General features: G+C 51.2%; 8 protein-coding genes across 8 annotated transcripts; 4 read left to right on the plus strand and 4 right to left on the minus strand.

Moving 5' to 3' along the window:
• Positions 1 to 259: 259 nt before the first annotated feature.
• Positions 260 to 691, plus strand: JN550_001224 (uncharacterized protein; the record flags this gene model as incomplete). Its single annotated transcript, XM_049310699.1, has 1 exon — positions 260 to 691. One exon carries the CDS (start codon positions 260 to 262, stop codon positions 689 to 691), a length of 432 nt encoding a protein of 143 aa, XP_049177130.1.
• A 1,372-nt stretch (positions 692 to 2,063) lies between these two features.
• On the minus strand, positions 2,064 to 3,621 carry JN550_001225 (uncharacterized protein; the record flags this gene model as incomplete). Its single annotated transcript, XM_049310710.1, has 3 exons — positions 2,064 to 2,347; positions 2,411 to 3,435; positions 3,488 to 3,621. 3 exons carry the CDS (start codon positions 3,619 to 3,621, stop codon positions 2,064 to 2,066), a joined length of 1,443 nt encoding a protein of 480 aa, XP_049177131.1.
• A 995-nt stretch (positions 3,622 to 4,616) lies between these two features.
• JN550_001226 (uncharacterized protein) lies at positions 4,617 to 5,564 on the plus strand (the record flags this gene model as incomplete). Its single annotated transcript, XM_049310721.1, has 2 exons — positions 4,617 to 4,788; positions 4,846 to 5,564. The coding sequence occupies 2 exons, from the start codon at positions 4,617 to 4,619 to the stop codon at positions 5,562 to 5,564; spliced, it is 891 nt and encodes a 296-aa protein (XP_049177132.1).
• A 751-nt stretch (positions 5,565 to 6,315) lies between these two features.
• On the plus strand, positions 6,316 to 7,200 carry JN550_001227 (uncharacterized protein; the record flags this gene model as incomplete). Its single annotated transcript, XM_049310732.1, has 1 exon — positions 6,316 to 7,200. One exon carries the CDS (start codon positions 6,316 to 6,318, stop codon positions 7,198 to 7,200), a length of 885 nt encoding a protein of 294 aa, XP_049177133.1.
• A 949-nt stretch (positions 7,201 to 8,149) lies between these two features.
• On the plus strand, positions 8,150 to 10,636 carry JN550_001228 (uncharacterized protein; the record flags this gene model as incomplete). The annotated part of the gene is made up of 1 exon (XM_049310743.1): positions 8,150 to 10,636. One exon carries the CDS (start codon positions 8,150 to 8,152, stop codon positions 10,634 to 10,636), a length of 2,487 nt encoding a protein of 828 aa, XP_049177134.1.
• A 442-nt stretch (positions 10,637 to 11,078) lies between these two features.
• JN550_001229 (uncharacterized protein) lies at positions 11,079 to 13,275 on the minus strand (the record flags this gene model as incomplete). Its single annotated transcript, XM_049310754.1, has 7 exons — positions 11,079 to 11,303; positions 11,371 to 12,075; positions 12,148 to 12,368; positions 12,439 to 12,691; positions 12,791 to 12,880; positions 12,954 to 12,961; positions 13,020 to 13,275. 7 exons carry the CDS (start codon positions 13,273 to 13,275, stop codon positions 11,079 to 11,081), a joined length of 1,758 nt encoding a protein of 585 aa, XP_049177135.1.
• A 1,297-nt stretch (positions 13,276 to 14,572) lies between these two features.
• JN550_001230 (uncharacterized protein) lies at positions 14,573 to 16,121 on the minus strand (the record flags this gene model as incomplete). The annotated part of the gene is made up of 7 exons (XM_049310765.1): positions 14,573 to 14,669; positions 14,748 to 14,931; positions 14,988 to 15,423; positions 15,488 to 15,587; positions 15,650 to 15,823; positions 15,944 to 15,991; positions 16,066 to 16,121. 7 exons carry the CDS (start codon positions 16,119 to 16,121, stop codon positions 14,573 to 14,575), a joined length of 1,095 nt encoding a protein of 364 aa, XP_049177136.1.
• A 4,491-nt stretch (positions 16,122 to 20,612) lies between these two features.
• Positions 20,613 to 22,732, minus strand: JN550_001231 (uncharacterized protein; the record flags this gene model as incomplete). The annotated part of the gene is made up of 9 exons (XM_049310776.1): positions 20,613 to 20,642; positions 20,698 to 20,760; positions 20,824 to 21,017; positions 21,079 to 21,384; positions 21,454 to 21,894; positions 21,966 to 22,023; positions 22,073 to 22,242; positions 22,319 to 22,450; positions 22,516 to 22,732. The coding sequence occupies 9 exons, from the start codon at positions 22,730 to 22,732 to the stop codon at positions 20,613 to 20,615; spliced, it is 1,611 nt and encodes a 536-aa protein (XP_049177137.1).
• Between the last annotated feature and the right edge of the window lie 214 nt (positions 22,733 to 22,946).

Raw genomic sequence — 22,946 nt, forward strand, 5'->3', positions numbered from 1 at the left:
ACTCCAGCCCCGCTACATAGCGCCTCGCCCTGCCCTGTCAGGCGCAACGCCAAAAGTCGACTCGTCTTCTTGCATCGTCGCATTTGCTCACACACCGTCTCTCATCAAAGCACGTGTCGCTCCTTGTAGACTTGCGACCGCCTCTGAAGACCTTTGGTATCTTGCGCAGCGCTCAAAGGCCCAACCCCCGCGCAATCCGCTGCAACACCTGCCACAACACCGTCGGTCGGTCGCACCGTCTCGGTTCTCTCATCCCACCATGGGTTCCGTCGTCCTCCCCCATCTCACCACCGGCTGGCACGTCGACCAGGCCATTCTCAGCGAGGAGGAGCGCCTGGTGTGCATCCGTTTCGGTCGCGACTGGGACCCGGACTGCATGCGCCAGGACGAGGTGCTCTTCAAGATCGCCGAGCGCGTCAAGAACTACTGCGTCATCTACCTGTGCGACATCGACCAGGTCCCCGACTTCAACCAGATGTACGAGCTGTACGACCCCTGCACAATCATGTGGTTCTTCCGCAACAAGCACATGATGATCGATCTGGGTACCGGAAACAACAACAAGCTCAACTTTGTGCTCGAGGATAAGCAAGAGCTGATCGACATCTGCGAGACCATCTACAAGGGCGCCAAGAAGGGTCGTGGTTTGGTCGTCAGTCCCAAGGACTACTCTACCAGATACCGATACTAGTAGCACCTCCATTTTCTACTAAAGAATCATCAACAATGAGACGACGGACACGAACCACGACTGCCTGCGAGGACGGAGGCGTTGATTGAATTGGGTTGCGATGGAAACATCTAGGGTTGGTCTCACAGTCAATCAAGAACACTGCATGAATCAAATGATGCTAATGCCCCTATTCTTGAAGTTCGTCTGTGACGGCTTGCTGCAGCTCAAGATAGTAAGCTTGAACTCCCACTGACCAGTCTGCCTACCACTCAGAAGTCCATACCATACCCCAGGGGTGAGATGCTTTTCTCCGGTTCACTCGCTTTCTGAAAGCTCTCCTCTTCCCGAATCAATTCACCTACCTAGCGACCTAGTTCGCTAGAGGTTTAATTACCTTCATCCTGGGTGAAGGTGTAGATCACCCGCACATTCGTGGTGCAACCCCGTTAGAGTATGTTAATTGTAGGCGAAACCTCTAGAAACCCGCTGTAGAGTATTTTGTAGACATTTACAATCGTAGGTAGCATTTTATGTATGTGAACACCAGTGCTAGCATATAACCTGCACAAGCGCCATTGCCAATCGTGGAGATCACCAGCAGCCTTGTTGCTCGATCGCATAGCACAAAACTTATGAGAAGTGAAAGCTGACAGGATGAAGAAGAAGAAAGTAAATACCGGAGCCGGGAGCTGTGCCCGGGGTCCCCTCTGAGTGTGGCTAAGAGGTAGAGCAAGAGACGTAACAATGCCTAGCAAGTGAGGTGCCTTACCAGCCTGGCCACCCCGGCAGGTTTCCTGGCTAACTGTTGACAAGGAAGCGCGAATTACGGATCAGAGGAGCTTTCGCCGACATTCTAAGCACATACCATTGACGGAGTTGTTCCCCTTTCTATTAGAAGGCGGCCTCTTAGACTCATCAAGACACCCTCCAGAGACGCAAACTTTGTCTTCCACATATTCTCAAGTCTCCACTCAGACTTGCATTCCAGCTCACAGCCAGGGTTTGGGTACTCCTATGTAAAGTTGTCTATGGTACGTACCTATGTGACACGATGAGGACCAGACACTCAATACTGCTACCAAATCGGTTCAACCTAGTGAGCTAAAGGTCGCCCCATATCGAACACTTGGAAGGTCACAAGTGCGCGTATTGGATGTCCCCTGTTCAGCCTCAAACCATAGAAGTAGGGGGCAGAACATTTGCCCACTGGTGTTCAAGTGATTACTGCACCCAGCAAAGCAATGAGGAATTCGTTCAAAGCCTCGGTTTCGCCTAAATGAATTCAACGCCGCACTGTATAGGATATCTGCAAAAAGAAATGCTCTGTCTCTTAGTAGGTGTACCGATAACACAGATAAGCTACTCTGTGGTCACAGGTCGTCCGTCAAGTTCAATCATCTTGAACAGCCATTGATGTTAGACCTTCAAGCATGCTCCCCGTGACCGTCTCCTGGCTGCCATCGCTCCAGTCGTCCCCGCTACCACCTTTCCTACTCTCGCTCTCATGGCCTCGCGTCATCACGTGCCGTATACTTATGGAGCCCCACGGCAGACCGCACGTTTCATCTGCAGCCCAAGGCTCTGTCGACCCAGGGATGGAATAGCTGTTCCCAGCATGCTGCTGGTTCTGGCGCTCACGTTCGGCATGCTCCTTCTGCTCGCGTACCTTCTTACCTGTATTTTTTCCGATATTAGTGGACCAACGAGGAAAATGACTGCCAGGGAAAGAGAACTTACGGAATGCTTTCTGCGCTCGTCGGTTACATTCCCACCTCCTCTCTCTAGACTCCGTGGTGTCTGCAATAATTAATTGTCTGGAGTTTTGAGACGTGGACGAGGCCGTTTGCTCTAGGGCAGATATCGTAGTGTTCTTCTTGTTTTCTGCTTTGTCAGAGTCGGAGCCATCCGCCTTACTCTTTTCTTGTGATGGAATAGACAGATCAGCGACCGCAGTAGATTCCTGAAGTGGAGTTGACAATGATCGACTAGTAGTATTGTCAACTTCATGCAAGATATTTTCTTGTCTAGATGATGTCTCGAGCTCCAATTTGGTGTCAAATACGTGATTGAAACTTGACAACCCGTCGCTGGGGAATAAGTTCATAGCATGTTCAGAGCTCAAGACCGAAGGGTCTATGGTCGATGCTGGCCGTACTGCGTAATTCGAATCTAGCAAGGTTGGCATGTTTCCCCACTGGGTGTGATCATAATCTACTTGTTCATGGTGGTAGTAATCGTGGTCAGAGTCCAAGAACAAGCTGTCCCAGGGGCCTCTTTGTCTGGCGTACCAGTTCGTAGTACTGGTTTGTACATCCCCGACTGCGCCGTTGGCTGTGGTGTCTGTGTTCGCAAAATGGGACTCATCGTTTATCGAGAACGGAAATGTTTGATTCATCAAGATCGTGGCCAAATTGATCTCCAGGTCATCTCCTGGACCAATCGAGCCCTCCGCATAGTCATCTGTGGGTGGACCCGTAGGGCCCGGCGCTACTGCCGGTGAAGGCGTTCTGTATTCAACATCCGAAGGTGTTTGGACACCAGCCTTGTCGTCAACTTCCCCTGTCTGATTTGTACAGCTTGCGCTCTTCTCGAACCTGTCGAGCTTGTACTGAGCGACAAGACGACCGTGGTACAGGAATTTGGTCTCTTTGTTCGTCACCAATCTTCTCCTTTCCTGAATGCTTAACATTGCATTCTTCTTTTGGCTACTAATATTCTTTCGAATATTCCATTGGCGAAACTTGGTTTTGTACTGCTTCTTGCTGTGGTTTATCAGCACTACCGCAATCATGCATGATCCAAAAAGTATGATACCTGGCTTGGAAACCGTGGATCGCCTTCATGAGGTCCATGACTTCTGGCAGCTCCTTGTCATCTTGCCAGTAGAGCTGCTCGATGATTTCACGTCGATCTTCCCAGTCCTTCGAACATTTAGGACGAAAAGGCATTGTGGATTCTCGCAATTCGGGAGTCTCCATGGTACTGGCATTGCTCTCCATAGTATTCCACAGCCACCCAGAGGATTTAGTAAAAATGACGACAGATAATAGGTTTTAACGAGTGGCTGTTGACTCATGTGGTTTGTGTTCCAGTCTTGTACACAGTTCTGCACAGTAAGTCGCACAAGTTGTGGAATCAACATGATGTTGACGAAGGTGTTCGCTGAGCTAGGCAGCTAAGGCTTAGATCATTGGGGGCCAAAACAAAGGTTCCATGCATGAATGTTGGCTGGCATGAGCTGCGGGGCACGTGTTCAGCTTTGGTTTAGAACTGTTTGAAAAGCACTCCGAATAATTTGAGCCTTGATCTACTATTCTGGCAATTGGCTGTGTGAAAGAGAAGTCTACTCAAGAAGTAGCATCTATCTTTCCAAGACTGAAGGTGAACGCTGGGGATGAAGAATGATGTAGTGGAGATTGTAGTGCAAGAGTTGTCGCAAGCATGTAACTTTGTAGCCCATCCCCTGCCCCCATGTATGTTGTAGGCTGAGGCTGTGATGCCTCCACAAGGTCTCGTCTCAAAAGACTTATCCACTGCAAATATCAGGCACTGCGACCTTTGCAAAACATATGCTTTAGCTTCCGCGACTAAGAGCCGTTGCGGCGCAAGGGGCTCGTGGACGGCGAAGCTATACGCGGATACAGACGATTATGATTGGACAGGTTTGGCAAGTTGCGGCATATGAGGACCCACTATCGCTTAGCCCCGTACTCGTGTTCCCGTCGTAGATCTGAGGGTCTATCTATACGCGTACAGATGAAATATGTCACATCGTTGGCATCAGCGGATTTCCTATATATACCTAAATCTCTTCGTTACTCACAGCCAAGATGCTTCCCTCATATTCCCCAAAGCACCTCGACAACCAGACTAGCCATTTGGCTACTAAGCACAGATTTCCTTTGGTCTGGATTCGCCTGAATATATTTTTCGACATCATACAATGGCCGTGTTAAAGCCTCTCAAGAGCGGCTACTATGTTTGGCACTATGTACCTTCCTTGCCTGCATCTGTAGTTTTCATCATTCTCTTCCTGTTTATCACGGCCGCGCATGGATACAAACTGTACAAGTTCAGACTGTGGTTCTGTATTCCATTTCTCGTGGGCGGTCTTAGTGCGTCAAACACCACAATTTTCTCCCTTCTCGGTATCCTTTGCTCACCTTAATTAGTGGAAGTCATAGGCTATATCGCGAGAGCCAAAGCCGAGAACGAAACCGACAAGCTCATGCCGTACATCGTCCAAAGTACCTTCACGCTCTTACCTCCTGTTCTTTTCGCTGCTTCGATCTATATGGTCCTCGGCCGAATCATTCGCGCTGCCCGTGGAGAGCAATACAGCCTCATTCGCGTGGCCAGACTGACAAAGACTTTTGTCTGGGGCGACGTGGTCTCATTCTTCATACAAGGCAGCGGCGCTGGACTCATGGCTCAAGGCGCTAGCTTGTCTTCGACTGGGCAATGGATCGTAATCGGCGGCTTGTTGGTACAAATCATCATGTTTGGCTTATTTGGCATGATCGCCATGGTCTTTCATTACCGGTACACACGGTATAGCGTCAGCGCGATGGCATACTCTGGCTCGAACTGGCTGGGAAGCTTGTACATGCTCTATGGCGTGAGCTTGTTAATCATGGTCCGAAGCATCTTCCGCGTGGTTGAGTTTGTCATGGGGAATGATGGCTATCCGATGAAGAATGAGTGGACACTGTACATCTTTGATGCTGTGCCGATGTTCATTGTTATGGTTGTCTTCTATTTCTGGTATCCAAGTAAGCTACAACCGCTTAACCAGGACACTGAGCGCGTCAATTCTGCAGAGGGATTGGACTCAACTGATGGCGTTGTCCAACTGTATATGGGGGACCGTCAAGTTGGCCAGAAGGATTGATTCGAAGAGCGACTTGCCAGGGGCGTTATGCGAGAGCTGTGGCTGGCTAGGCGGAGAGAGTTTAGACTAGAATGATAGAAGAATCTAAGCCGTCGGGAACGATGATGTAAGTAGATAGCCGCGGATTATAACATTCAAAATACATCGACAGTAGAGTGACCATACTGCATGTATCATTCCATGCAGATATCACGTGCATTCAGATTCATTGTTGCCTAATCTCGCTATAGAGACTGTTGGTGGCGGTGTTTGGCAGCACCGCCCCTGAGTGCCGAGCTGGATCTGTCTAGTGCACCTTGGAGTGGGGCTGTCTGCGCACGCTTTCGTCGCACGTAGCTCCCGCGATCGTGTCGTCCTTTACAAAGTTATTGGTACATCTGTGTCTGAATTCGATACAATGTGTGTGCGTGATGGGAAAGCGAGCACCTCACAAGAAGTCCAGGCATGGATGTGGAGAGTGCAAGCGGCGTCACATCAAGGTTGACCCCTCGCAAACCATCGCCGAATATATGCTAATGGTTGTCAGTGCGATGAGCAGCGTCCAATCTGTAGCAACTGCGCTACTTCATCAAAGACATGCTCTTTCTTATCAGAGCAGCCTGCTCTACCGGATCTGACTTCTGGAAACACCGGAAGGCCATCCCATAAGCTGTCTCTGTTGACCACTGCACCCCAATGTAGTCCACTCACCGTTCCAACTCCGCGGCCACTATCACCCTCCTTTGCGGCGTTCGACGTACCCATGGCCAACATGAATCAACTGGAGCTGTTTCATCATATTGCAAGCGGTGGTTTAGATTTGGGCAACACAGATCGACCTCATTTCACGGAGATGGTGGTGGTGGAAACAGCTTTATCGACCCCATACCTAATGAATGAACTGCTCGCGTTCGCCGCATGCCATTTCTCGTTCCTGAGACCGAACAAAAGCTCTTTCTACAGACACCAAGCCATGCAACTACAAACACATGCCCTAAGTCTCTTCAACAAGACGCCGACCGAGATCGGTCCACACAACTACATGGGCGTGGTGGGATTCAGCTGGTTACTGAGCGCCCACATGCTCCGCGACACCACCATAGGCCCGGAGGACGACTTCCTGAACCGATTTCTACGTTATCTTGAGGTTTACAGAGGTGTCCGAATGCTCACATCACAAGCCTGGCAGTATCTGCTCGAGTCGAAAATGAGCAACGTCATAGCTGCCGGAATCAATCTGAGTGGCCTTGGAAGCTCAGGAGCTGAAACTGCGAAGCTGCGAGAAACCATTCAAGCTTCAAGAACTTTAAGTGCGGAAGAGGTTAAATATTGCCAAGAGGCTATCGATAAGATTCAGTGGAGTATCGACGCGCTGAGCAGCTCTCACGATGACCGCCAAATCAGCCATAGCTTTCAGATGGTATTCGCTTGGCCTCTGCTTATAGACGTCAAAGTTGTAGACCTGCTGCTGAGCAGAAATCCGGAAGCACTACTAGTTTTGGCGTTCTATGGAGTGGTACTACATCTGTATCGAGGTGCTTGGCTGTTCCGCAATATTGGCACACAAGTCGTGGAAAGCATTGTATCATATCTAGGCCCAGCCCATCAGCACATAACGTGCTTGGCAAATGACATGGTCCACGCCAACCCAGATTAGGCCCCGAAGGTTACGTCTTTGGGCACGATGTTGGGCACGATCATGCAGCTAGCCTTCAAAACCTTCATAATGCCCACCACAATACGGCCACCAGCATCCCAAACTTAGGATGCCGATTTACCGGAATGCCCAAGAAATTTGCCTTTTGAATTTTTCACTGCTGCGAGGCCAGTCTATGTTCGAGTATATTGGCGAATTAGGTCTACAAAATGGTGGCGGTCTAGTCTGGCCTATCGTTGGCAGGTATGCGTGAATACCTAAGTTGGGTTGGCCACTTGTCTACAATACAAGCTACATACCCGAGGACACACCTGAAGACACCATCGAGAATTGTCATAACTGGGGGGTTGAGTATGGCAGGGGTTGTGCGTTTCGGCTCGGGCAAATGCAAGCAACAAACAGCTCCGCAAGTCTTAATACATAGCTCCGTGCGGCGTGAGTCACTCGCCATAGGCAACAGCCAAGGTGCCACTGTGAAATCACTCACCGGCGGCATTAAGAGATCAGGCCTTGTTACTTAACATTAGTGAGCCCGTCAATTGGGAATAATTATAGGTGAATATACTCTGGGTGGCAGCAACCTCCGCGTTAATTGTGGCCTCCGTAGCGTGGTCGCAATTGCCTGATTCATCACCGTCAGACTATTTCAGCCAATCACGCAAGACCAATCCGTTTGGTGACACAGCCGGTAAGCCTTGGGTTCCGTTCATTCTCCCTTTTCCTTCCCTCTTTCTCTATTTAATGAACAGGACTAATCGTCTGCTCTGTGGTAAAGTCAACATCGCTCCCCACCCACTTCCTCGCCGTCTGCTCAATAGTCATCCACTGGTGTCTTCTTTCTGAACTCAGACCCGGATGCTACGGGACAGTCACAAGCGCTTCAGCTACTAGCCATATCTGAGAGCAAAAGGCTTGTACCGTCTCGTCGATTCGCTTTGTTGGGCCCATAATGGCGCCCGCTACAGTTCCGGAAAACCAGTCTGCTGGAGCTGCCGCCAGCTGTTCTTCGGCTGCAGCCTCCTCTCCCCATAGCTCGCTGAACTCGTCCTTCCCTGTCTGGATGCCAGAGCTGCCTGAGCTCGGATTGCAGAAATCTCTCTTCAAGTCTTATATCTGCAGTCTTGTGGGTGACCGAGCTGTGGAAAGCCATGACCTTCCCAACGCCGAGGAACCCAGTGCACCCCTCCCGACCGAGAGAGATGAAACTGGCAAGGCATCAACTGCCCTCTTCATGGATGCTTTACTTGGTAGCAAGCTGGCAGTGCCAACCTTTGACGAACGCGACAGTAAAATGCTCACAGAGAACGGCGATGTTGCCTACAGCACCTCTGGGGACGTGCTCGTCGATTTGTTTTACGAACTCGAAACTCTTGTTTCTACGGACAGACTAAAGGTTACACTCGAAGCAGCGTGGAACAAAGACCCCGATTCTACTCTGCGCCTCCTCTGGAATGCACGATCAATCCATCTGGGCAAGAGTGACAAGATCACCTTCTATCGTGCTGCCGGCTGGCTAGCCCAGCACCACCCACAGACGTTCCTCTCCAACATTGAATGGCTAGTCCGTCCAGTGATTCGCAAGAAAGTCCCCACCACAGACTCGGCTGTTCAATCAGCCGAAGCAGCAAGCTCGAGTAATGCCAACATTAGCGAGGTCTGTGACTCCATGGAAGATTTTGATATAGTGTCTGTCAACTCAAATGCCGAAGACGGACAATCGCCCACGAAGATTAGAAAGACAACAGTTGACGTCGACCTTCCGCACTTTGAGGTCAAGCATGGTGTTAGTCACGGGTATTGGAAAGACTTACTCAACATGCTTGCTCTGGCAGCCAATGGCAAACTGAACGCCGACCTAACACCAAATGACATCCACTGTATCTTGAACGATGATGCATGCAACAACAAAGGGAAATCCAAAAGAGATTGGTCTCAAGGCCGCAAAAAGTCACTGTTAAAGCAAAGGCACGACAATACTGTAACCCGCCTGCAGGAGGACAGCTTCTATCGTGCATTTTTCATGGCCGTAGCCAGGATCTTTGCAGATCAGCTTGCGCTTGACATGTCCTGTATCAGCAATTCAAAGTGTGAGAACAAAGAGGTATCCTTGTGTGCCAAATGGGCTCCCACTCCGAAGCATGCCCATGACCGACACACATTCATTGCCTCTTCAATCGCGGAGCTCCTCTTCCCGTTCGATACAGTCTGCCCAGAGAGCGTGGACCCGACTGATCGCACTACATACTTGAAATATGCCCGAAGGGCATATCAGTGTTCCACCCTCTCCAAGCTACGCCGGCATCTTGAGGTGGTTGAGCGACCTATCTCAGAGGAGTGTTTTGATCACATCAGGTATGATAGGATCCCGTCCCTCGCCATGAAGCAGTACACCTCTCTCTTCATCAAGAAAGACAAGGACGGATTTGCGAAGTACATTGAGAAAGTCGCATCGGGCAAATCTCGCATTTCCGGTGCCACTTTGCTACCATCTACCCTTATTCACGGTGTTCGAAGTGTTGGCCACTCCAATGTCTCGGGTAGTGTTGGTAGAGTTACAAGCAGCCGCTTCAAGGCCCAGAGAGATCCTCTAACGCAAGAAATTCTCGACAAAACGGCTGATGGGCAGTGGAGGACCTTATGCCAGCGCATCCGAGACTCGGGAAAACTGGAGTCATCGATAGCTGTATGTGATGTCTCTGGCTCCATGCTCCATCCTAAGTTCCGAGACGGAACCTGCCCCATGGATTCATCAATCGGGCTGTCTCTGTTGATGGCTGAGATCACCCAGCCACCTTTTGGGGGTGCATTTATCACCTTCTCTGACTACCCACAAGTCATGCATGTCGGAGGCACATCCGACAAGCGGTCTCTCAGAGAGAAAGTTGACTACATTGCTCAGTCTGCTTGGAGCATGTCTACAAACTTCGTTTCTGTGTTTGAGGATTTGTTGCTTCCAATGGCTGTGGAGCACGGACTCAAGCCTGAGGACATGGTCAAGCAAGTGTTCGTCTTCTCAGATATGCAATTCAACCAAGCCGATGTGGGCCAACCATACGAAGCGTACCGCAGACCGCAGGACACCGCATCTTGTTGGTCGAGCTCATTCGAACGCATCAAGAAGAAATTCCAGGACGCTGGATACGAGATGCCACGTTTGATTTTCTGGAACCTTGCCGGTGGTCGCAATAACCGTGTGGCCTCGAAACCAGTCACTGCAGACGAGGAGAATGTGGCGCTTGTGAGCGGTTACTCTCAGGGACAACTGAAGATGTTCCTGGAAAATGGCCAATTCGAGGATGATCCTGATGAGGTCGTGGAGAGTGAGCACGGAGACGAAGTCATTGTGCAGAAGCAGAAGAATAAACTGGATCCGTCTGCGGCAATGCGAAAGGCAATTAGTCATGATGCATATCGCATGCTTGAAGTTATCGACTGAGTGGAATGGCGTCGCGGGAATACTTACAACGCCCACCGTTGGTGCCTGAATGTTTCAGGTTAATAACTGATCTTCTCCCTAAAGAATGAGAAACACATAAAACATGGCTTGTGTAAAATACTCGTGGTGCTTGTGAGAAAACTTCGCGAAACGATGTTAGCAGAAGAGCTGTAGGCAACGTCTCGCACCTAGGGCTATTAATAAAATCCGGCTGTATCTAACCCTCGGCCTTGCATAGAACACCTTTTGGAAAATTTCCGGGAAGACAGTTTCTGACAGAGTATATCACGATTGCATTCAGTTGAGTGGCTTTCTACTCAACAGTCTCGGATACTGTCAGAACCTATCTGCTGTGGAGTCTCTATGCCTACACAAACGAGGCATATTGCATAGTAGGTTACTTTCGCACCTAGATACACCCCTTCAAATGAGTGGGCAGTAATCAATCCCACCAAAACCTCCCGAACCACCCGACAATTCCCTTCTTTCTCCTTAAAGGCGGCTCGGGGTTAGCCTTGGCTATTGCGATGAATGTCCCAACTGGGACTTTCTCTAGAGGTACGATTTCAGTACGTTTGAGAAGCTTCCAGCCAAAATACAGACCGAAACACAGGGGTATCGTGAAGTACGACGAGAAGAAGTCGGACACGTCCCATTGTCCATCAACCTTGGCGGATATTAGCGACTGGTTCTTATTCCATATGGAAGTTTGGTCCCTGTGGTCAGGCACTCACAAAAACGTAGAAGCCCCCTGAAAGCATGACAAAGGAGCTAGCCCAAGTGACAACATGTGCAAGGTACGGCTGTAGAGGTGCCGAGTACGGCAGATCTTTTGGCGAAATACCTTGTGCTTCCATGGCCCATCTCAACCTCAGGGAGCATATCCCGATCACAATCCAAACCGCTAGCGTGGAGGAGGCTGTGAGACTAGAGAGCCAACCAAATACGGTGTTTGCATCGGAGTTCAGGCACATGTAGGCGAGGAACATGAACGAGCTCTGGAAAATCACACAATAGTGCGGAATACCCCATCGTGAAGTACGTCTGAAGAACGCCGGAGCCTTGTCCTCTAGTGCCAGAGCATATAGAGACCGAGAGCCCTGAAGCAGCCCGTGATTCCCCGATGACCAGGCCGAGGTGATGACCACTGCGTTGATGATACTGGGCAGAACCTTGACGCCGGCTTTCTCAGCTGCGATAACGAAAGGGGACTGTGCGGCATTGCCCGTCGACTTGAGCAAGCGGGGATCGTCAGACGGGACGATGAGACCCACGACGAACAGCGACAGGATGTAAAATACGAAGACTCGGACAAAGATATGCTTGGCTGCCCGTGGGATGTTCCGCCGAGGGTTCTTCGTTTCGGCGGCGGCGATCGACGTGGTCTCGACCCCAGCGAATGAATAGACTGCCGTAACGAAGACGGAGAAGAAGCCACACTGCTAGTAGTTAGTACAATAGTCTTATGCATAGACTTTTATTCACTGCTCTTGGTTGTACACGAGACTTACAAACTGTCCTACGCTTCCATCGACGAGGTATCCTTGACCAAATGCCCCTGGGTTGACCCAATACCAGAATCCAAGTCGGGGTTGCCCAGGTACGCCGCCTAGGTCGTAAATCAACCCAAATAGGATGAGTCCAATGATTAAGGCGATCTTGAGCATAGCCGATACCAACTCGACCTCACCAAAGACGCGGATCAAGAATATATTAGTGACGAAGGACGCAACTGGTGTTCTAGAATTAGTATCCCGGCAAGTTTCTATTGCAATTCCCGGTCAAGTCCCTTGAGTACTTACCAAGGCAGATTGCAATGACGATACCGGCATGCAGGTCAGTCCAATACCTAACGATGGTGCTGACGGCGACCCATTCGCTCGGAACGCTGACGCAGGGTCCGTAGACCGCGACCCAGCCGATGGCAAAGGATAGGGCGGGATCGACGAAGAACTCGGCATGGCGCACGTAGGCCCCCGAGACCGGGGCCAAGGCCGATAACTCTGCCAGGCAGAGCATCACGCAGATGACAAGGAGACCAATCACCGAATAGCCCTGTGGGACAACCAGAGCATTTCAGTGGTTTGGCACGAAGAAGTTCATCGGAGGAGAAACATTTGACTGCGCAACGGGCCACGGAAGGGCTGAACTTACAATGAGAGTCCCTACGGGTCCCGCTCTCTGGATAGATTTCCCACTACCCAGAAACAAGCCGGTTCCTATGGCTCCAGCGAGTGCTATCATCTAACTTTCGTCAATATCGAGTTCAAAGGGGCATGCATTGACGCCGACGTGCTCAGCTAGAAGGCATGCTTACTTGGATGTCTAGTAAATGAATCAGCGACTAAACGGGGATAGGGGACATGGGCCAAGCAACACTGACGCCTTTGACTAAGACCTCGCTTCACGCCTTCGGGCCTTAGGAACCTTGGGTCTATTCCTGGAGGTATTATATCCTGGTCAGCGCTGGTACGCAAAGCGGTGACATCTCCAATCTCGGGGTCATGATTGGGTGGGTGCGTAGTCGAATCGACTATAGAGTCGCGGGCCTCTGAATGCTTCTCATTCGTAGTTTGAAGACTATCCACCCCACCATCCTTCTCCGTCTGCTGAAACAGCAATTCGCTTTGGCGATTCATCGTGACTGAGGACTTGACAAGCGCGGTTTTCTGAGAGATAAGAATGTAGAAGCCGTAAGAACGAGGACTTCTCTCCCGGGTTGCATTGCAGGTTGTTCCCCGCAGAACCAGATTTGGAAATGCTGGTCGCTGCTCCCAAGACCACCAATCATGTATAACAGAGCAGAACGCGTTGTATCCCGTGCACGTTATACTTTGAGCTCGGGTTGATAACAACGCTTTTGAATGATCGGCTTATTTTGGAGCACAATGAGAGAGATAGCTACTGGAGAAACTGACCTCGTCTGCTTGCACACATCCTCCTGATATGCAATGGAGATGCACGCCGCGATGAGTAGGTGAGGCAAGGCGGTGCGCCAAGGACATTGCAAAAAGTCACATACATGGCGCAGTGGTTCTCCCCATGGCCATCAGTGAAAGCTCGAAACCCCACATGTATGCTCCTGGCACAGCACAATACCATTTAGCAAAATGAACTAACTCACTCATTTACCCAAAATATTTAGCAGAACTACAGGAGAAATATTGGTGCCGTTGCTGGTGAAATCTACACATACGCATTAGACCCAATATCGTCCTGCCTGGGATAAGGCTTTTTGGTTTCCGATACTACCTAGTTCAGTTCAGCCGCATCGCCATTTCTGAGCCAGATAAGTCAGTGCACGCTGAATCTTCCAGCTGAACAATTGTAGTATGTTATGCAATTGGTATAAGAGAGTAACATAAGGGTTGGTAGCTCATGATCATTCAAAGGTGACAAGCAGCCTCGATGTCTTGACTGCAATCATGGCGAATTGAGTTCTATTTGTTTGGTTTTTTGTCTTCAGCTCTTCGCTAGTTTCGTTGCATGTCCTGTTTCGCCGTGGCTCACCACACAGCCCCTTGATCGGGACGAAGGCGTGCCAATGCCACATCAATGGTGGCACTCGAGGGTCTCGTTTTTCTCCGAGCTGTCTCGTTTCCATGCAGTAATGTCTCCCATGCACACCAACCATGCCCGTGCCATGTTGCCATCCTTGTTTTGTTATTTCATTAGATGCTCAGATCAGCGGCCCCTTGCTATCCAGGCGCATAAATGCCAAGTCGCCGTCGTGTTCACCCCGTTACTGTGCAAGGCATCGCTGAAAACAAATAGCATACCCCGTCGCGCATTTCTGTAAGTGGAAATATGAAAGGACCCAGACCAGACCGTTCTCAAAACGCCGTCGATTTCGAAATTTACGTATGAGCAAGGAACTTATGATTTTTCCATGGTATCATCGCGGTTTGTATAATGCAGAAGATTTGACTTGCCCGTCTACTGGCCGTTGAACTGCTCTTCGGCTTGTTGCGACTGCTGCTGATGCTGCTGAACATTCGACTCGACGTTGTGATAATCAAGAATCTCCGAGTACCTGATACCTCGGACAAGTTAGTCAGATATAGGCCTAACGAAAGCAAGAGAACCGGAGGGATCCGCTTGAATAACTCACATCATTATTTTCCAAGTGTCTACGGGCAGGTCTGCATCGTTGAAACTCCAGTCAAACTTCTCCTCAGCCACAGGCTCATCGGTGGGATCGTGGTACGGTGCGAGGTACTCGTGGGCCAGGGCCTCGGTGGCAGTAATTCGCTTCTTAGGGTCGAACACAAGCATGCGTTCCAGGAGGTCGATCGCTACGCCCAAAGTAAGCATCAAATCAGGTCATCGACTGCAACATCAAGATACGTACCAGCAGGATCAGCGTTCTTGAACTTGTTCTTCAACGGTTGCCTCTCACGCTTGGGCAGCGACTTTACGAATCTGAGCGTGTTCTCACTCGCGATGGTGTTGATGACATCGTCTGGGGGTGTTCCGAGAAGCTCGGTGATGATGGAGAACTGGTTGACGTGATCCTTGCCAGGGAAGAGGGGTTTGCCCTCCAACATCTCGGCGAAAATGCAGCCGGCACTCCAGATATCGACCTCGACGTCATACTTCTGCCAGGTGAGCATGATTTCGGGTGCTCGGTAGTATCTGGTTGAGACGTAGCCCGTCATCTGGGGGTCCTGAATACGCGCCAGGCCAAAGTCGCAAATCTTCAAGTCGCAGTTCTCGTTGACCAGGATGTTGCTGGGCTTCAGGTCACGGTGCACGACGCCGGCTGAGTGGACATATTTCAAGCCGCGCTAGAGAAGAGAGGTGTTAGCAGCAGTGCAGGCGTGCTGGTATGTGGGTGGCAAGAAAACTAACCATAATTTGGTAGAGGAAATACTGAATGAACTGTTTTTCCAGAGGTCTCGAAGTCAGGAGTCGGTGCAGATCGGTACCAAGCAACTCCGTCACGAAGTAGCTGTCGTCCTTGTTAGCATGTGACGGCGGGGTGTATTGGCGATAAGTCGCTGTGTAACATACAGATCCTCGAGGGGGGAGATGAAGATGTCGCTCAGGGAAATGACATTCTCGTGTCGGAGATGTTTGAGCAGTTTTAGCTCTCTGTATGTTCTCTTGGCCAAGACAGGAGTGCTGAACGGCTTCATGATCTTCTTGATGGCAACATTTTGGTTGGTGAGCTGATCTCTCGCGGAACTGTGTGACAGAGCGCGTGGTCAGCTTGATGTTCCACAGCGCGGGAGATTCGCAAAAGGCGAAGTCAGGCTCCGGCGCAGGAGACGACGGAGGGGGGAATTGTCGTATTGTTGTGCTTACCAGACCAGTCCAAATGCGCCCATGCCCACGGGCTGTAGGTCCGAGTACCTGTGTGCGAATTAGCCGTCATTCGAGCACGAGCAGCGGTTAGAGGGGCGGAGGGGGGTGCCATTGCTGCGTACCTCGAGGTGATCTCGAAGGTGGTGCCAAAGATCTGGGCCCGTACGAATTCCGCCATCTTGTTTCGTTCTCTTGATGGAAGACAGAGACAGAGATAGTATCAGAGCACGGAGGGGGGCGGGGTAACGAGGCTGAAGATTGCGAGTCTTGCGAACGACGGCGAGAGGGGGGGAATCTCCAGCAATCGACTCAAAGGACAGAAAGACAGGCGCAGAGGGGTCGGAGATGGGAAAACGATTGAGAGGATGGGATTGTGAGAACGGGTAGGCGAAACAGGATTTGCGTTGCAAAAGTCGAGTCGGGCACTGGATAAGGTTCTTCCAGGCAAAGGCGGTCGGCGACCTGACCTCTCACGCTGCTTAGCGGGACTGGGACCGGACGAGACAGCAGACGATCGCGATCGCAAGTCAGCCAGCAGCCAGCAGCCAGCAGCCAGCCAAAACCGTTCCGGACAGGTGGATGCCGTCCAAGGAAAACAGGTACCTGTCACTAGGATACCTGACGGAGCCTGTCCTGGTACGGTACGTACTGTTGGCGCCGGTGCTGAGTGGGTGCTCGGGTGCGCCTTGATTGCTTGAGCCTGCTAACAAAGTGGGAGCGGGGAGGCAAAGGAGACAGACCCGACTGGGATGCAGAGCAGAGACGGCGAGTTGGGAGTACCCCGCTAATAGTGCAAGCCGCGTCGACGAGTGTCAAGCAGCTGATCCGTATTTTATGCACAAGACAACTAAGTAAAGTGCTCTCGACGTCTACGTGATCGATCGTGTCTTTTGGGCTGGTTGTTCGCCCTGTTCTGGAAAAAAAGAGAGAAAGGTAAGCAGTGAGTTACGCGATCAACACACACACACGACCTGCAGGTGCCATCTCCTTCTTTGTGGACTCAACCATCCAGGCGTTGCAGAGGGCAGCCCTCCGCACCATCTAGGTAGGACGAGGCGCCGCTTCCAATAAGACTTGCGAGGGCTGCCAGCAGCCAGCCTCACGATTCCTTGGTAACGCGGAATTCCCATAAGCCACAAGCCGGCAAGTTGATAGCCCCCACGAGGCAGACAAAGGAGAATCGAATAGGCAGCAGATGGCTTGGAACGGGATCAGGCGCTTACCCGCGATGCGCTGTAGTTTTCACAGACAACGTCAAGGACTATGCTGACTTGCAACGACTATGTCGGCAATCACAACGGCTCAAGCGATCGCGCGTTTAAAGTTGGACAATCTCGCCGCACGTGAATGGCAATGGCTGTGTCCTTGGTAGAGGATGGGACCTGCGACGCTGTCGATCTTTCTGTATCCGCCCGCTTTTCCACTATGGTTGGGAGATCTGGCGAGTCGGGACTTCGAGGGCCGTTCCGCGTGTTCTTGCACTTGCGGTGGGTGCGAATGGTCGCTCGGCGTCGGCAACGGAGTTCTAGATACGATGCCCAATGCTCCCTGAAAGAGGTATATGTGAGGGTGAGCGCTGTGAGTAGGCAGGTCTGGTGATGTGACGATAAACGAGGCTCTGGGTCTGGGAGAAGAGACGCACAAAGAACGAGGAGGCTGTTGGAGCTAGGCAGGTAGCACTAATAAGGGAAAGAGGAGGATGGGAATCTCTCCTCGGCAAAGCAGGTTTCTGTATCCTATGGAGATGTTGGATTGGATTTTCCTATTCTCGATGCCGTGGACCCTATCGAACCACGAGCACCTGCAATATTTGCTTGGTCTCAATTCAAGCCCACATGGCCATGATGCATGTTAGCCCAAAAGGTACCCAGTCGTCCTCCCTGGAAAGCCTCCAAGCTGCCGACGGCCTGTCTGATTGGGCAATACAAACGCGGCGGGCAGGCCTGTTCGGCCAGTTTATTATCGCCAAACACGGCTCGTCGTGCTGTGGTGTTTTCTGTCCGGGTGCAATCGCCAGCTGTCAAGGAAGTAACTTGTGTTCGTACTCCGTACCATGCCAAACCCCACAGCGTGGTCCAGGCTGGCGCATCCTGGCTCGCGACTCCAGTGAGGGGTACGGAGGCCAGCAGCGGCCTCTCGTGATTGGCCTCAGCTCACGGGACCCATCTGCAAAACAGTCAAGCCCTGCTGGATTTCCCATGGAGCCTGTAGCCATGACATCATTGCTGCTCTGCGGTCTCTCACCCTGCCCGTCGCGATTTGTCCCACATATCCACGGGCGTGCCTCAATAGGACAAGCGTGGTTCGCTGCAACTGTCCAAGGCTTGGTGGATTCGGGGCCGGGCTTGTTTCTCACAAAATCTTTAGCCGGGTGGAAAGTGAGCCACAGCAATCGTGCTCTTTGCTGTGTAATCGACGATGTGCACGCCCTGGCACCAATTTCACAGGAAATACGGATTACACGTCAATGCCTCCTCCGCGGCTCGCCAGTGCCGGCGGTCTGGGGCTGATGAGCATGAGGGGGTTTCGCTCCCGATCAATGCTCGTGCCAATTGCTTTAGGTCTTATCTCGAAGTATTCAGAAAGCTGTCTGGTGCGCCCCTACGATCTCAGTTGAGGTACTTCTGCGACACCAGTCATGTTCTTGACCTATACACAGTACCAGTACGCAGTCGCAACCCTCCTAGCGACCGGGCTATACCGGCCCACTGCATCCCGAGAATGCGGTTCATAACCGTTTAGCAGCAATCAGGGTCCAGATTGTGAAGAGAACCGATCCGTGAGTCGCATATTACACGGCCAAATCCTCTTTCCAGTTTTTGACAAGCGTGGCGCGCTCACAGCGACTAGTTTACGAGTACTTCTTAGTCGCTTCTGCATGGTGTGTCCTATCACGCAAGCGCTTCCCCACGTGTGCCGCCCAACTTGCATATAATCCGGAGGTTTAGCTCCTCCCAGCGTGACCTTGTAAATGCGGATGAATACGGTACAGCACTGTACTTCTTCCCTGGTGCTATCTACAGCCATAACGCAGTATCCAAAGTCGCTAGCCTGTCAGCTCTGGAAGTTTAGCAGCTCAGCACCGATGAAGGCCAATCACCTGTCATGACATTATACATGCAGTCACATGGCCTGAAATATCAAAGGTACAGCAGAGAGACCATTGTATACCAGATTGAGGCTTGCGGGTCAGGTCTTGGTAGAAGCAAGCAGCCCTACCACCGCCTGACACCAGTGCTTTAGGAGTGCGTCTGCATGGGACATGATGCCCAACACACTCGTGACGTTTCCCCTTAGACTAAGGCGTGAGGTTTCTGGTCCGAGTTGATTGATCGCAAGCTTCTTAGCCTCACAGTATAGTGTGATGACGTCACGGACGCTGAGGGGCCTTCCACAGATCATTTTCCATGGTTTTTGCACGGCCTTTCCAATACGCTATCCCGGCGGTGACAAACATACACTAATTAATAATCAATTCCCACTCCCACGTGTGCGGAAGGATATGCATCAGTAAGGAGCGTCATGGCTTCACGTCACCATATACTATGCTGCATGGTGTGTTGCCTGCCGATCATCGACCGATGCTGTTGCACTGCTCAGGGATTCCTCCTAGAGCTTCCAAGACTTCCCACCCGAGATCTTAAACCCGATCTGCCCTGTGGTCTGAAAATAGTGTTCCGGGAATATATGACACGCTTTTCGGTACCTGACGATCAATTCGCAGAATGGCAATTCTCTAGGGCAATCCCCACAATAACCCCAGTCTGGGGTTCTAGAACAGTTCTACGGTGCGTCGTCTCGTATTGTCTGCCACACGTCATGTCAGCCCGGGAATTTCCCAGACTATTTGAACAATAGTTGCACAGTTGCGCAGTGAAGCCGAGGCCATGTACTCCCAAGTGGCATTTTACTCTGTCAACACTGCAAATTAGTACTCCTGTAACGTATCGACGACCTCGGCATCTAGAGCTCTGACACTACCCATGGGTAGGCATGTGGGTGCGCAGCACCCGGCAGGAGGCTTCTTTGCGTGTGCAAGTTCTCACGGTGCCATACTCATCCTTGTCTCTACTTGCCAAATCTTGCCCCATTTGATATAGTCTCATTGGGCTTTGCCCTCTTGATCCTTGGAGATCGCGCTATTGGCTTAGCTATATGAGCAACTTCGGCTACTCATTCCGCCAGATTGCAAATTCAACGGCGCGTGTGCCGTTGAGGAGCTACTGAATTTATCTTACCTCAAGTGGGATATGTTCTCTATGCTCTAAATTAGTTGAAAATTCCGCTCTCCGAGGAACGGCTATTACAATATTGCGTTGATATTAATCTTATGCGATGACCCCGTGGAAAACATGTATATGCGGAAGATTACCGTAACGATCTGAAACTCGAAACCTTGGTGAAGAGCCATACAGGTAGGTGATACACTGCATGCACGGGGACGGACGAAGATCTAGCCACCAGCTGGTGCCGCTCTTTTTCGTTCCACAAGTGTCGATAACAAATCAATAAGCAGGTTTGGCACATTGTACTGCTGATTGGTATGAGGATGCGCAGGTTTATATTGATACTAAATTGTCAACTACACGCATCTGGATCTGTAGCCCCGATCAAATGGATCAGCACCAAATCCTCATTAGTCCTATCATATGTCTCTGACCTGTGTGGCTCAGTCCCGCTGAAGAGCAGCATTCCTCCACTGTCGGGCGTGTCAGCTTCTCTCACGCTCCAAGTTGAAACTTGACTTAACTTACCTTGGAGTTCAGGAAGTAGACCGGGATTCCGAGTGCGAAAATTCCGGTGAAGATTCCGAACAACTAGAGTGGAGTAGGTAAGCTCACGTTCAGGCTGGGAGCAAGATACGAGCGCCTGCCACTTACGATCATGAACGACTGCAGGTATGAGTAGATATGAAGCATCGGGATAAGCCCGTACGCAGCACCGAACGCAATGATGTTCTTGCCTCCAACTACGGGCACCATGGCTGCTCCGGGGTTTTCGGGGAACACCTCGGCAGCAAACGTCGTCGTGGTAATGATGATACACGTGAATGAGAACTCATATACGGCCCAAGCTAATGAGGACCCATTTAGTGACCGCACTTTCCGAGTTACCAACTCTATGGTGCCACTTACCGATTATCATACCCCAAGCCGAGTATTTCTCGGGGTTGTTGGCGCAGACGCCAAAGACTATGATACCAATTGCACCGGCCAGGTACGGGATAATGAGGTGAAGGAGATGATGCTCTGGACGGTGGACCCCACCGTTCCGCGTAGCCAGCCAGATGTTGAGCTTGTCGGCGAACCAGCCTGAGTACCCCATAGCGAGAAACGCGGCGGGGATGATTCCGACATTGAACAGTCCTACTGATTCCGCGGACCACCCGTATCCTTCAATGAGAATAGTGCTGTATACGAGAGAAATGGCGACAGCAATTCCTACACAATAATTAGTATTTGCGGTTCATTCTCGTGCTTCCTTACTGCACCGGAAAGGTCACAACTGACCGAGCGAGATGGAACTTGCCAGCATGGCAAACACCACACCAGGACTGCTCAAGCTCTTCAAGATCTTCCCATATGCCCCAGCCCAGATCTTGAAGCCGTTTTGCGCCACTGGGCTCCACGGCTTCAACTCCTGCAGGAAGGTTCTCTTCTCGGTAGCTGTGCTCAGGGGCTGTGCGAGGTCGCCGAACCGTTCGCGAGCGTCCTCATCGGAGAGGAAGTGGGTGGCACCAAACTCGTCCGTGTAGACGATCTGGCCGTTGAGCGAAGCTGCCGGTCTCTGGAACCTGGTCTCGGGCAGCAGGAATATGGAGATCAGGATACTGAGGCCCAGCGTGATGGCGAAGAGCCAGTAGTACCATCGCCACGTGCCCGCAGCTGTGAGGTAGGACAGTCCGATTTGCAGCCCAGCGTTGACGCTGTTTTGGACGGACCAGTACAGCCCTGATATGCAACACCGATCAGACATGAATTTACACTTATGGCTGTGGGCAATTTGTGGGATCTGAACTCACCGAAATAAAAACTGCGCTCGTCAATGAATGTAGCGTCAGAAATGATGAGAGGCAGGAGCTGGTGCAGGTGTTAGCTATTTCGATTACGCAAGAGTCTTGAGACTCACCGACTCAGTGGCACCTGTTGCCAGGCCCAGGAAGATACGGCTGATGAAGTGGCCATCATAGTCGTTGCTCGTTCCAGCGGTGAGCACGGTGATGAAGGCCAGGATAACCGAGAACAGGAAAACTGGGCGGCGACCAAAGACGAAAGCCAGGGGAAGAAGTCCAAAACTTCCTATAATGAGGTATGACCATTAGCCCCTACTGCTCGTTTCTTGTGTAAGAGTGAAGACGCTAGACTGTACACATACCAAGGGCCATCACCATAGTGGGATAAGTGCTTAATCCTACAATCTCATCTGAAGTCTTCGCCGGGCTGTACATCATGAACAGTGTGTTCATGAAGGTCGAGATGCCGCTCACCGAGAGCAGGGAGAAAATGGCTGACGTGTAAACACAGATTAGTAAGTATATTCCTCGATTCTCTCGTCTCGAACTGCCGGCTTACCAAACCAACAGCATGTTCCGACAATGCCCATCTTCCGCCATTTCGGCCAGTTTAGGGGGTCGTTCGGGTCATCTGTGGGGATGGGGATCTTGCGAACTTCGTGACCATCGCCGACCAGGACGATGTCGCCCTTGTCTTGGTGCTGCTGACCTAATGACTTCTCCGGGAGCGCGCTGGCGGTCTCCACTTGGGAGGTATCTACCTTTTCGACTTCCATCGTGCTCGACATGTACTACTATACTCTCTCACTCCACAGATATTTCCCGGTTCACTAGATCGTACCACACGAACTGGTAGCTGATCAGGGAGCGGTCGTACGTTCACCATACGACCATCAGCGAGGGGAGACATGGTCTCGATTATATTATGTCCCCATTGCTTCCCAAGGGCCTGGCCGAGACTCGAATAGCTCCAGTAAGCGCCCCGGAATG

This window comes from Neoarthrinium moseri (genome assembly GCF_022829205.1).
Source record: "Neoarthrinium moseri strain CBS 164.80 chromosome Unknown scaffold2_Wmoseri_CBS_16480, whole genome shotgun sequence".
Lineage (NCBI taxonomy): Eukaryota > Fungi > Ascomycota > Sordariomycetes > Amphisphaeriales > Apiosporaceae > Neoarthrinium > Neoarthrinium moseri.